The 13,996-nt window shown below is 43.8% G+C and overlaps 1 protein-coding gene across 3 annotated transcripts; it reads left to right on the forward strand.

The window, feature by feature from the left end:
* Window positions 1-148: 148 nt before the first annotated feature.
* Window positions 149-13,729, forward strand: LOC113746029 (cullin-5-like). 3 transcript variants are annotated; one of them, XM_027280247.1, is made up of 19 exons: window positions 149-324; window positions 2,134-2,243; window positions 3,805-3,904; window positions 4,326-4,502; window positions 4,970-5,111; window positions 5,222-5,367; window positions 5,904-5,984; window positions 6,184-6,277; window positions 6,713-6,843; window positions 7,205-7,312; window positions 7,650-7,714; window positions 7,803-7,935; window positions 8,019-8,150; window positions 8,305-8,428; window positions 8,586-8,761; window positions 8,897-9,058; window positions 9,289-9,407; window positions 9,503-9,626; window positions 9,966-13,729. In XM_027280247.1, the coding sequence occupies exons 1-19, from the start codon at window positions 301-303 to the stop codon at window positions 10,158-10,160; spliced, it is 2,343 nt and encodes a 780-aa protein (XP_027136048.1). In that variant the 5' UTR covers window positions 149-300; the 3' UTR covers window positions 10,161-13,729. The 3 variants fall into 3 exon arrangements, with proteins under 3 accessions (XP_027136048.1, XP_027136047.1, XP_027136049.1); XM_027280246.1 differs by lacking the exon at window positions 149-324 and adding an exon at window positions 453-782; XM_027280248.1 differs by lacking the exon at window positions 149-324 and adding an exon at window positions 898-991.
* Window positions 13,730-13,996: the final 267 nt, after the last annotated feature.

A 13,996-nucleotide genomic window follows, 5' to 3' on the forward strand; every position in this document is an offset into this window, starting at 1 on the left:
ACAGGATGACACTTAATGAGTGAGAAATTCACATTAAAGCGACACAAGATAAAGGCTGAGAAAGATACAAATAAAAAACACTTAAATTACATTTTAAGGTTTTGCACATTACACTTGTATTACAGGCAGCAGCCTGATGCACGCAGTATATAAACAAGTGTAAATAAATAAAGTTCGTGTCAGTTTGTCGCCTTTGAGCCAAACAAAGTGTGTTTCGGCCTGCAGGTTGCTATGACGTCATCCGGAGTCAGCTGTAGCACCTGTCTCGCGAGATTCCGCGAGGTGATAAGTTGAAGAAACATGGCGACGTCTAATTTGTTAAAGGTAAGCAGCTCGTGAATATTTCGTGTTTGCAGCTGAGCGCGCGCACACACACACACATACAGTCATGTCCGCACACACACGTGTGTGTCCTCATGGTGTGTGTGTGTGTGTGTGTGTGTGTGTGTGTGTGTGTGTGTGTGTGTGTGTGTGATAAACCAGTCTCAGGTCCTCCGCTGTCGGTGTTGGTCCGGTGTTGTGTCGGAGTCTGTTTCCCAGCGATGTGTGTCCCCCCTCCTCGAACAGAACCGGATCCTCAAATCGAACCCAAACCGCCTTTTTCTGTCATTCTGAACCTGAACCGAACCTCGACCGGTACCCGAGTTTAGCATCTCGGCGACGGCGAACCAACCACAACAAGACCCGGACCGAGACCCCGAACCCGGTTCTGTTGTTGGAGGATGGGGAACACGGTCCGGACGGGAAACACAGTCCGACACAGAACCTCGCTGCTGCTAACTGTAAAGTCCTTAATTGGAGCTAACGTGCTTAGTGTGTGGTGTGGTGTCAGGACATGATTAATTAATGATCACCGGTAGACCAGGTAGCTTTACGTGCTGTGACAAGGGGCACGCCCCCTCACCTGTCCTCACCTGTGCCCGGTGATGAAGTGTGTGTCCCCGGCAGTACAAGGGTTACCTAAGGGACCGGGGGGACCCACATAGACACGGTAACAGACTAACACAACCCGGCTCATGTCAAACAGTCGGAGGACCCCCGTGCAGGTGGACAGAGACCCACAGGGTCCTGGATCATTACTACACCGTACACCTCCGAGTCTGAGGAGCAGCCTGAATATATATATATAATATATATATATATATATATATATATATATATATATATTATTATATAAAATAGTCCAAGTTATGATCAATAACAAAGAAAAGCCAGCTTCATGTCGCTCAGGTCTTCATGTGAGCTGGTTCAGCTCTAAAGATGTAGGAGTGGTTCCAGTTTGAGGATCTGCAGCCTCTCTGTGATTATAACTATAGATTTATTATCTCCTTGGTTTAGTAAGTAATTAGAGAAACTGACATTTAATGGGATAAATTAGGTGATTACTTAATTAATGTTAGACTCAATCTCAGTCAGTGAATATCTTCAGTCGAGTTAGTGTGAAAACAAAACAGCTGAAATGAAGAGCTGATGATCTGTGGTGCCTTCAGGAAGAACCTTCATGTCTTCATGTTTAAAATGAATGTTCCTTCATCAATCAGTGCACAAAAGTGAAAACGTTTTTTTAGAAATGTCTGAAAAAGAAACGAATGAACTCTGCACTCAGTTCAAGTCTTCTGGAGTAGTTCTGTCGGGCTGCTCAGAACATTTCGGTTCTGTCTGGAGATGTTCGTGTCGGGGCTCGGGCTGGGCATTCACGCTGGCATTGTGTTGTCTGCGTGCTGTTGGAAGGTGAACATTGATGTCCTGAGCACTCACCAGGTTTTCATTAGGAACACATCTCTGTTGTACTCGCCGCTCACAAACAGCCCTGCAGCTCAGGTCCTGCTCTGATGTGCCATGTTAGTTGTGAGGTCTTTTCAAATCACGTCCTCGTGTAACAGAACCGTTCACTTTGTTCAATGCAGGGCTCACACTTCAGCTGATATGGACTGATACAAGTGTGAAAAGCACTCCCGAGTTAAAAACTAGGTTCAGTTAATGAGAAATTATTTAACGTGAATCAGTTGCAGTAACATCTGCTCTCGGTCTAACTGCATTTCGATGTATGTCTTTGTATATTTTCGAACATCTCCTCTCTCACTGCTGTTCCTTTCTTCCTCCCACTCCACCCGTCTCACATGTCTCCTCCAGAACAAGGGGTCCCTGCAGTTTGAGGACAAGTGGGATCTGATGCGGCCCATCGTTCTCAAGCTGCTCAGACAGGAGGCCGTCACCAAGCAACAGTGGTTCGACTTGTTCTCGTAAGAAATGCCGCGTCTGCTTCGTCCCTTAGGTCCTTCTGTCTTATTTAAGAAAGTGGTCCAATGCAGGATCGACACAGTTGCTGCTGCTTCAGATCCTGAAACACACTTTACTGACTGAGAGCTCACAACATACTATTCTGGTGCATTTCAGCCACACACATGCAATAGATGGGCTTAGTTCTCCCCAACAGGTGTTGTATAATCCCCACACAGTGTCAGACATTTGTAGGTAAGCTTGTGTCTCGCTCATAAACTGGGACGGAAGTGTCTTGTTTCCAAAGCTTGACTCTTATTATAGAAAGCTGCTGCAGCCAGGTTTATTCATCAAGTCTTATTTATGCTTCCCATGACACTGGGTGTTGTCACGTTACCTGACATGATGTTGGTGCCTCAGCCCAAAGCTGTGAGGCGTTCTCTGAGTTCAGCAGGTGTGAGGAGGATTACATTATTGTTGTTGCTATGCAACATCTACAACAACCTGCAAGCTGTCTGATTTTGCGGGGAGGTTTTCTCATCCAGATCGAGGTTCTGCTGGACTGATTGTAGGCAGATTATGATCCGTGATATTGTGGTATGTAAATAAAATGTGTTATCTGACCTTAAGTAGAAGAGAAGAAGAGGAAGTTTGTGATTGCTCTTTTTGGCGTTGAGAAAGAGGACGAGAAAAGGGGAACAGGAGAGTTTAATTACCGCTTATCGTCTCCTCCAAGAGCTCTGGAATGACAGGTCACGTTTCAGGAGATATTTCTGCAAGTACATACCACTGAGACATGTGGAGTAAAAACCCAGGAGAGTTCCCGAGAGTTTGAAGGAGCCACACACAGAAATGCTGAGACAAAAACCACAGAAAATGAAAAGCTGAAGCAGAATTCAAACATGTATTACTGTATGCAGACGCTGCCAGGCAGCAGTTGGCAGTGTCGGTTTGTTGCCCTACAAACTTGGTTCCACCAGGGAACAGCTCGGTCTGTTTGCAGCACTCTCAGTGACGCTGGGCTGAAATTAAAACCTGGACACTCTTACTTCTCCCTGCTTTTACTCACATGCTGTTCTCCCCTGAGCTTCCACTGACGTTTACATTTTGAAACTATTTTAAGCCCCCAGAGAGACTTGAATTAAGTTTGAAGTTTTTTGTGATTGGCCTATTCTAGATACTAATTCTTATTTTCTATTTAAAATCCCGCCATGTGTTTGAATTTTGTGACTCATAGCTCACCTCCTCCCATCTCTGCTTTATCTGTCGAGGATTTTGTAGATTCTTGGACAAAAACATTTGACATAATCTACTGATGATTTTTATTTTTATTTCTATTTCCAGGCTGTTCTATTAGAAACTTTTCTCCAAAATGTTTTTATCACAGCTAAATAACTGGTGCAACACGAGTTTTTGGTGAGTGCCGCGGCCTCCCAAAGCTTTTCAGTCTGCACTGTCACTTTAGTGAAAGTCACACTGCTGGGCTGCAGTCAGATACGCTGTTTTAAACTCCCTCATTCACATTTAATGACGAACTTGAACAAACTGTAACCATATCTCATTTCCTTCCTGTCCGCCCTGCAGAGACGTCCATGCTGTGTGTCTATGGGACGATAAAGGACCAGCCAAAATCCACCAAGCCCTCAAAGAGGACATCCTAGATTTTATCAAACAAGCACAGGCTGTAAGTCACATTTGTATAACTCTGTCTGGGTTGGTTTTTGGCATCCGTTTATCTTAAGCTGAGCGCAATTTAACATGCCAGTTCAGATCTGAGTGCCATCAGATTAACAGCAACTCAAGCTGAAACATGCAGAGAGAGAATGAGAAATGTGAGTCTTGTCACTGTAATACATTTATTATGTCAGTCTTCACCTCTAATGCATTAGGACAAAAGTAAAACCAGATGTTCAGCCAATTCGAAGTTGAGGTTTTATCATCTCCACCCTGGTAGCATCACAACGGCACTTTCTAACACTGCTAACACTGAAATTGAGGTGATGAGAGGCTGCCTGCTATCTGTCTCTGCTGCATCAAGGTGTTTCAGTATTTATGGGTTCAACGGTATCACCTCTAACTTCTCTTTGGATCTGTTGCCATGGCAGCGGGTGCTTAGCCACCAGGACGACACAGCGTTGCTAAAGGCCTACATCGTAGAGTGGAGGAAGTTCTTCACCCAGTGCGACATCCTGCCCAAACCCTTCTGTCAGCTGGAGATCACACTGATGGGCAAACAGGGCAGCAACAAGAAAACCAACATGGAGGACAGCATCGTGCGTAAGGTGAGAGGAGGAGTGGGGAAACCCAACAGGCTGAGGGCAGCACGATGGAAGCAGAGGCAGGTAGAAAGTCAACAGCATTTTGTACGAGAAGAACAGAGGGATGGAAAAGTTAGAGGAGACGAGACGCAACATGATGAAGGAGAGGAGTTGTAAAAGACAGAAGAGATGCAGAGGATGAGAGAAGTCTCTGACAGTAGGTCAGGATAAAAACAACTTAAAGTCTGAATCATGTGATATTTGATCCATGTGAGCTCTCTCTTCATTGTGACATAAAGTGCTGTAGAGTAGGAAGTGGTGGGAGCGAATATGATTCAGCCGGCAGATGGAAGAACTTTTGTTAAAAGCACTTCATAAATAAATTTGGCTCAACTATTCTTGGAGAGCAGGAAACAGAGAGTGACTTTAACATTTGTGAACTTTTATGCACATTTATTACGACGCCTCATCTTCTTTCTTTTTTTTTCTAGCTGATGCTGGACACGTGGAACGAGTCAATCTTCTCCAACATAAAGAGTCGCCTGCAGGACAGCGCCATGAAGCTGGTGCACGCTGAGAGGCAGGGGGAGGCCTTCGACTCCCAGCTTGTTATAGGTGTACGAGAGTCATACGGTAAGACGGACAGGGTCCGGGATATCCAGGAGGTGATGAATGAACTGAATACTGCAAAAAACACGACGAGTTAATAAACATATTATGTCCCACTCTTTCTGTCCTACTAGTGAATTTGTGTTCGAACCCAGAAGACAAGCTGCAGATCTACAGGGATAACTTTGAGAAGGCATACCTGGACTCCACAGAGAGGTTTTACAGAACACAGGCGCCGTCCTACCTGCAACAGAACGGCGTCCAGAACTACATGAAATATGTAAGCCACAATAACAGTGATTATTATTAGTACAAGTGTTTGTGTAAAGAATGATATGCCACTAACAAATACTCCAATGAAACATGGAGCCTTCTGTGTTGTCTGTTCAACTTGATCTTATTCATTCAAGTCTGTGGATTCATTTTCCAGTTTTCAGCTGTGACCCAACACAGACAAGATCTAGATTTACATATTTTCTCAGTTAACTCTGATCTTAATGCTAACCACGACTGTCACACACATTCCTACTGTATGAGTGTGGAGATGTCGGAGTTTAACAAGCAGTATATCTACTTGTTTAAAATCTGCAGAGGTGTGTGTCTGCCTGTACAGATTCTGTGTGGGCTTGCTCGTGAGTCGAGGATTTATAACTGAGGTGAACAGTTCATCGAAAACATACAAACTGGCATGTCTTGTGTTTTTTTTTGTCTGCTGCTGTGAGACGTGAGGAGAAAGGTTGTGACTTTAGGTGTGTGTGTTTAGGTGTGTTTGCACAATTCTTAGCATGTGTGTTTTGTGTTGATGTTTCTCTGCAGGCAGATGCAAAGCTGAGAGAAGAGGAGAAGAGAGCACTTAGATATCTAGAGACACGTCGTGAATGTAACTCTGTTCAAGCAGTAAGTGTCTCTGACAACACGAGCACTTTTATTTTCCTGGTCTCACTTCAATTAACGGCACCAAACCGGTCCTGGATGAAGACTCTGACCTTTCAGGAGGCTCATTAAATGTTTTTGATGCCTGTTTATTGATTTCAAAGTCATCCTCATGGTGTGTGTGTGTGTGTGTGTGTGTGTGTGTGTGTGTGTGTTCTCACAGCTTATGGAGTGTTGTGTGAACGCTCTGGTGACCTCGTTCAAAGAAACCATCCTAGCTGAATGTCCAGGGATGATCAAACGCAACGAGACAGACAGTGAGTACTCGCAGCCTTGACTGTAACGTCTGCTCCATGATGACTTTCATTATTTCATCAGCTGGATTTTAAAGATGGAAATAACACAGTTACAGTTTATTGACCTCTATGCAGTCTTATAATGCCTGCCACCAGTTGTTAGTAGTAGTATTATATAATTGCTTTAATATTAGTAGTAGTATCCGTAGGAGTAGAACAGCAGAGTAGTAGTAGTTTCGAATAATGTGTAACTTTATGAACAAAGTCTGGTGGAGCCTCCACCAGCAGCAGACTCTTTAAGTTTGCTTGCAGCCCAACGTGGACTTGATGAATTGTGGTTTTGGTCCGCCCTCTTCCCTGGAATTCAGTTACGCAACCGTAAAGTCCACAAAAGTCTGCGAGTGCAGGAGGTTTAGCGTTCAGTCCGTCAGCCTTTCTCTCTTCTCCCCGGAGCAGAGCTGCACCTGATGTTTTCACTCATGGACAAGGTTCCCAGCGGGATCGAGCCCATGCTGAAAGACCTGGAAGAACATATCATCAATGCTGGACTGGCAGACATGGTGGCTACTGCTGAGACTATCACTACTGTACGTGCACAAACACTCACAACAAGTATTCAAGTGGCAGGATGCCAAAAATAATAAAAATTCTTCAATCGCTGCAGATTAAAATGTGATTAATAATCACAACAAACACTTAAAGAACTGTTGGATTATAATGTCAGTGCAGTCATATTATAATTACCTCTTTTAAAACATAACCTGACAGCTCCATAAATATTTACTTGTCGTTCAGTAGATGCATTTTGGTTGACGACTCCAGACCTCGTAGAGTGAGGACATGCAGTATGTAGTGACAGAGTTAATATTGGAGGACAGCTTTCACAACATGTCTACAAGTGTGTGTGTGTGTGTGTGTGTGTGTGTGTGTGTGTGTGTGTTTGTCCAGGACTCTGAGAAGTATGTGGAGCAGCTGTTGACTTTGTTTAACCGCTTCAGTAAACTGGTAAAGGAGGCCTTCCAGGACGACCCACGCTTCCTCACTGCAAGAGACAAGGTCTGTTTTATCTGACGTTACAGTGGACAGTACCAGGATTTGGAAACGGAGTTTGAACAAGAGAAACTGTGCAGTTAGACTGAGCTCTGAGAAATGATTAGGGCTGCAGCTAATGATTATTTATTATTAGATTTTGTCAGTCAATCATTTTCTCGATGAATTAATTAGTTGTTTGGTCAGAAAATAGTGAAAAATCCTCAAATGTCTTGTTTTGTCCACAACCCAAAAACATTCAGTTAAGATACTTTGTGAACTGACTCAGAACAGTTAATTGACGAACAGCATTGATTGGCTTTGCTTTAGTATTAATGCTGTTCTAATTTTCGGGTCCCTGCAGGCTTACAAGGCTGTTGTCAACGACGCCACAATCTTCAAACTGGAGCTGCCTCTGAAACAGAAAGGGTGAGGAGGAGGAGCTGTGTGTTTATGCAGTCCAGTTGTGTTGTTGTTGTGTGTATGTTCAATGTGTATGTATCCCCATCTTAACCAGTGTGGGCATGAAGACTCAGCCGGAGTCAAAGTGTCCCGAGCTGCTGGCAAACTACTGTGACATGCTGCTGAGGAAAACTCCTCTGAGCAAGAAACTCACCTCAGAGGAAATCGAGCTCAAACTCAAAGAAGTGGTGAGTCTCTGTCCTGTTCGCCTGTCGGGGAGGATTCACCTTGTTCTCACATTAATGTCACCTGACATCGTCTCTCCTCGCAGCTCTTGGTGTTGAAGTACGTCCAGAATAAAGACGTGTTCATGCGATACCACAAAGCTCACCTGACCAGGCGCCTGATCCTGGACATTTCAGCAGACAGTGAGATTGAAGAGAACATGGTGGAGTGGCTGAGAGTGAGTTACACTTCTCTTCTTACTGATGCTTCACATTCAAAGTTTCCTCTTGTGGTGGTAATCAGTGAAAAATGTTAAAATGTATGAATTAATCCTTTGTGTTGTGCGGTGTCCTGTGTGTGTGTGTGTGTGTGTGTGTGTGTGTGTGTTGTAGGAAGTAGGAATGCCTGCTGATTATGTGAACAAGCTGGCCAGGATGTTTCAGGACATCAAGGTCTCGGAGGATCTCAATCAGGTCTTCAAAGAGATGCACAAACACAACAAGCTGGCTCTTCCAGGTAACACACACACACACACACACACACACAATGGTTGCAGAGGTGTTTTGGTGAATGAAGATTTATTTGACAAGAAATTCAACAGATCAAACCTCTCTAACGTAAAAGTTTCCCACGATGAGAGAATCTGTTTTAAAGCTGCACTTCCCCCCTGCAGCAGACAGCGTGAACATTAAGATCCTGAACGCTGGAGCGTGGTCACGAAGCAGTGAGAAGGTTTTTGTCTCGCTGCCCACGGAGCTGGAGGACCTGATCCCCGAGGTGGAAGACTTCTACAAGAGGAATCACAGCGGGCGCAAACTCCACTGGCATCACCTCATGTCCAACGGCATTGTGAGTGAGCTGGAACAGGAGAAAATGACACGGCTCCTGCTGCTGTAAAGAGACGATCTGACGAGCAGTTCAGATCCACTGTACCGGCAGCAACTTAATGAGTGAATCTCTAAGTTCTCGCTTGTTTCTGCTCAGATCACCTTTAAAAACGAGGTGGGTCAGTACGACCTGGAGGTGACGACGTTCCAGCTGGCGGTGTTGTTCGCCTGGAACCAGCGACCCAGAGAGAGAATCAGCTTCGAGAACCTCAAACTGGCCACAGAGCTGCCGGACGCAGAGCTACGCCGCACACTCTGGGTCAGAGCAAACATTCACAGATACAGTACAAGTACACAGGGTTAAGATATTTACTGAGGTTAAATGAGCCTCATGGGCAAGAAAACACTGCGTGTGCCACACAGCTGAGATTAAACAAACAGGCCCGAGGCTGCCAAACGTCACTACCACTGATCTACACACACACACACACACACTGGCAGTATTTCTGATGATGATTCACATCTTGAACTTCTCTCCTCTCTGTTCAGTCTCTGGTCGCCTTCCCCAAGCTGAAGAGGCAGGTCTTGTCTTATGACTCTCCAGTTAACTCTCCCAAAGACTTCACAGACAGCACGCTTTTCTACGTCAACCAGGAGTTCTCCCTCATGTATGTTACGGTTCATTCAGAGAATCAACAAAGAACCAACTCACCGTAAAGTTAAAATATTCAAGTTATTAATCGTCTGTCTGTTGTTTTCTCAGCAAAAACTCCAAAGTCCAGAAGCGAGGGAAGATCAACCTGATTGGTCGACTGCAGCTGACCACAGAGCGAATGAGAGAGGAGGAGAATGAAGGAATCGTGCAGCTCAGAATACTCAGGACTCAGGTACAAAAACACAACACGACATGAATGATCTCGTCACTGTCAAAGCGTTTTTTCTGAGGATGTCGAGAGACGTGATGAGGCAACAACTGCTGCAAACAGCTTGTTAGTGTTGACTGAGCTCATCTGTCAACAATAATAAACTAAATGCCTCAGGCAAATACACATCAGACATGGAGTAATGCTTCAAATGTTAGGAAAGTATTTCTAACATTTCAGTGGCGACAACATCGAACATTTATTGCGGTTAAACGTTGGTGAAGCAGTAAACATTTAGACAACTTGTCTAAATAGTCTAGATAGTATCAGAAGGTGTAAACATTTCTTTTCTTTCTCGTGCAGGAGGCCATCATCCAGATCATGAAGATGAGGAAGAGGATCAGCAACGCCCAGCTGCAGACGGAGCTGGTGGAGATCCTGAAGAACATGTTCCTGCCGCAGAAGAAGATGATCAAGGAGCAGATCGAGTGGCTCATCGAACACAAGTACATAAAGAGGGATGAGGCAGACATCAACACCTTCATCTACATGGCATAGGCAGCGAGCGAGCGAGGGAGTGCTTTCTTACTCCGGTTTTTACTCCTGGCCTGTGACCGGCGCTTTAAAAACCTGCGAGAGGAGAGAGACGAGGAACAAAAGGATGTGTGTGACTATAAGTACGGAGTGTTGGAGGAAGAGGGAGAAGCCTTTCAGCAAAAATGTGGATCTTTCTGTGTTTGTGAGACACCTGCGCGTTATCGGAGGCGTCGGACTGTCTGTTTGTCTCTGCTGCCCTCTAGTGTCGCTCAGAGGAGCGGCACTGCAGCGTGCGCCGTCTGTCAGCAGCTCAGAAGAAAACATCAAATAGTGACATTATTAAAATTAAATACTTCCTGCCTTACTTTCATCAGCAACAGACTGCAGACGAGGAGGAGGAGTGAGGAGGAGGAGGAGCAGTGAGGAGGGGATGGAGAACAAACATTATAAGCTGATATCAATCCGTTGCTTTCACTTAATGCCAGAGCAGCAGCAGCCATCTCAGCGGAAGCCACTTTGCATCCCTGCTCTTCTATATTTGTCATTTTTGAACTGGGAATGCAAAAAAAAGCCGCCAAGAGTGAAAGCTGCCGTCAAGGAGGAGAAACGAAACTACCGAGGAGTATTTTGCCAAATTGTGTGTGTGTGTGTGTTTGGATGCATGGTGTGTATCTGGTCTTTTAGGTGTGTGTGTGTGTGTGTGTGTGTGTGCACTTTGAAACAGCATGCTGCTTTATGATTTTTGTTTCTTTCTGTTCAGTGGAAGGTCTGTCTGTCACGCGTTGTGGTTGTGTGTGGACGTGTTGGGACGTTCACACTGTTTGAATGCTGAAGTCTTGGCGCCCTGTGGCAGGTAAAGTTTGTCCACAGGTGAACAGGTGTTGTCTGTGTCCGGGAAGTGATCATACTGCAAACTATTTATTTGGTGTGTGACGGCCCGCGTTGTGAACATTGTGAGATTAAATACCAGCTGAAAGCATCAAAGAGTCTAGATAATGTAAGAAAAAGACAAAAACTCACTTTGACTATCACCTGTGACAGACGTGTTTCAGTGAAACTGAATGAGCTGCTGTTTTTGGGGTCTTTCCGCCCAGTGAGAACGATGTCTGAGCTGTTGTAGTGTTCATGTAGCCATTCTGTGTGTGTGTGTGTGTGTGTGTGTGTGTGTGTGTGTGTGTGTGTGTGTGTGTTGCCCTCTCTGACCTCTTTCTGGCCAAACGCACAGATCCATCAGACAAACACAAACACACACTCAGACAGAAATAATCTGTAATTCTCAGAGTGAATGTGCAAAGATGTTCGGTCACGTGTCAGTCATAGTTTTCTGATTTATTTTCACTCTGTGGAGGAGCCGTTCATCACGATCTGCACTTTCCTCTGAAGCTGATGTGGTGATGCAGACGTCTTTCTCAAAGTTACTGGGAGTTTCATCTTTTAGTCCTTCAGATGTCATAGGTTGATGTATCAGTTCACAGGTCAGCAAACACGTAACAAGACAAGCACAGAAATGCCAAAGATACTTTTGGAAGTAGTTTGGAAACGACGCCTCCGTTACAGTTTGTCTTGCAGAGAACAAAACGTTCAGTAGTTATCTAGAGTCTAAAATCAAGATAGAAACATTCTCTGACTCTCTCTGTGGGAACTCAGAGTAAATAAAATATTTTTTTGATGTAGTTCAGTTTAAGATGAGTCAAACTTTGTGTTTTAAGTTTGGATCAGCAGGTGACAAATCAGATGACAAAAGGCGCTTTCTGCTTCCTGTGTGTGTGTGTGTGTGTGTGTGTGTGTGTGTGTGTGTGTGTGTGTGTGTGTGTGAGAATGGCTATTCAAAACAAACCTGAAAGTAACTGAAACACTGCGGTCACATTCATTTAAAATATTTTGAATCATAGTTCATACAGCAGCTCTCCTGCACGTGTTCAGCCCTGTCAGTTAAAACAGAAACTTCAGTACGACGAGTGAAAAAGGGAAGAAGAAGATCAGAAGATGTCAGAAACATTTTTTAAGAAAGACGACACGTCCATTTAAAATCATCCTGAAAGTTTCTGATGTGTGCGACGTGCAGAGCAGCGAGGAAGAGGAAAGACAACAGTGAATGTTTTTCTATTTATTCTATATTTATAAAGAATGTTACTTTCTTTGTCTGTTGAAATGTGTCTTTGTGTCCTGTTTCTTCTTCACACTGAAGAGAAGAAAAAACGAGTTCGGCCTGGTTTCATTTATTTTCTGATGATTGGATTCATACCTGCAGTTTGTCAAAGCAAAACAAAGACTCGTCTTGTTTTCACTGACTCTAAATGTGGTGACAGTTTTTTTGGGGTGTTGATGAGCTGAAACAAAATCCTCCTGTCAGTCACGTTATGCAGTTTTCTTCTCTATGCACAGACGCAGTGGATCAGACTTTAAAACATCCTGTAAGTACACAGAGTTCATGTCAATGTAAATGAGCTCCGCTTGTTTGAACAATGCTAAAAATAATTAGTGTTTGTTGAAGCGACAGTTTGGTGACAGGTGACTCTGTTTATATTTTATTTACATTTAAAGCAGTGGAATGACGGCATTCTGGGAAATGTAGGTTAGTCCTATAATAAGACGGCAGAACTCGGTCCACCAGGAAAATAAAACAACGCAAACATTTCTCCTTTAATGACTCTCCTTGTGTTCAGTGTAAACATCTGGACAGATGTTTCCAGATGTTTTGTGGTTTCTGTTGCTGCTGTGACAGCAGGTGGCTCCAGCAGTCACACATTTTGTGTTAATGACTGAATACATAAACATTACACCTAGTTCTGAACATCATTTCACAAACTCTGAATCTTTCTCGTCCATCATCGTCCAGCTTATCATGTTACACCTGTGGTCTAATACTTTCTGCACCATCATGACAAACCATTCATCTTTACCTGCTGTCACATTTTATTTGAAATGAATCTGTTTCACTCCACGTTCCTCTAGAGAGAGGTCACGTAGCACATTTTGAGAATCAGTGATCTAATAAAACAGACCTGCCACATTTATTTGAATCAAACTCCATTCATTCATGTTTCTTTCTGAGGTCACACTTTAACATATTTAAAGGTGTTTTTTTTATTATTTTCTAACTGTCACTATTTTCCTTTTTTAGTTTGAACGTCTTTATTCAAACTATAAGAAACACAGAGTGTGTGTGTGTGTGAGAGAAGGCTGAGCTTTAAACAAACTGAACAAAAACATATTGAAGTATTTCAGTATCACTTCCCTCCACGAGAACTTTTCTTTAGTCACAGGTACTGGTGTTATTTTAGTCATTCTGTATGTGTTATATTTTGTCCAGTCAATGATCAGTGTTAGCTCCTGGTCAGAGACGCCTGGTTTGTTTCATCATGAGGAGCTGCAGTCCTCCATCAGCCCGGCCTGCACAGGGCGTCACACCTGTAGCCTTGTATCATGACACAATCAGCTGATGTCACTACACGAGAGTAAGGACATTAAACTTTGTTTGTTGGAGCGTGGGAGGAGAGCGGTTCAGACTTCTTTCATGTGCTGCGTTGTTTTTTTGCTTGTTTCAAATATTTTTTAAGGTTGAATAATTTATTTCCTGGCAAAATAAACTGTAAAGAGATTTTTGTTTGCTGTCGTTCCTTCGGCTCTGACACAGAGAGACTTAGTTAAGTTACTGAAACTGATTTGTATGAGATGACTGAGGCTGAAGTCGACATGTTTAAAGCTGCAGTCGGCTGGCTGTGGTTCAGGTGGCTCCCCCAGTCAAGTCGAAGTGTCCTCAAGCAAATACACACACTGTCCATAATCTTTAAATGTATGGTAGACTGGTACAGCTCCAAACACATTCAGACATTCTCAACATTATCAGAGCAGAA

The sequence above is a fragment of the Larimichthys crocea genome, chromosome VII (assembly GCF_000972845.2).
Source record: "Larimichthys crocea isolate SSNF chromosome VII, L_crocea_2.0, whole genome shotgun sequence".
In the NCBI taxonomy this organism is placed as follows: Eukaryota; Metazoa; Chordata; class Actinopteri; family Sciaenidae; genus Larimichthys; species Larimichthys crocea.

Coding starts and splice junctions, on each gene's coding strand:
- LOC113746029 (XM_027280246.1), top strand. CDS start 723: ATGGGGAACACGGTCCGGACGGGAAACACAGTCCGACACAGAACCTCG. Junction 4,503..4,969: donor AGGACAGCATCGTGCGTAAG/GTGAGAGGAGGA, acceptor TTTTTTTTCTAG/CTGATGCTGGACACGTGGAA. Junction 9,059..9,288: donor AGCTACGCCGCACACTCTGG/GTCAGAGCAAAC, acceptor CTCTCTGTTCAG/TCTCTGGTCGCCTTCCCCAA.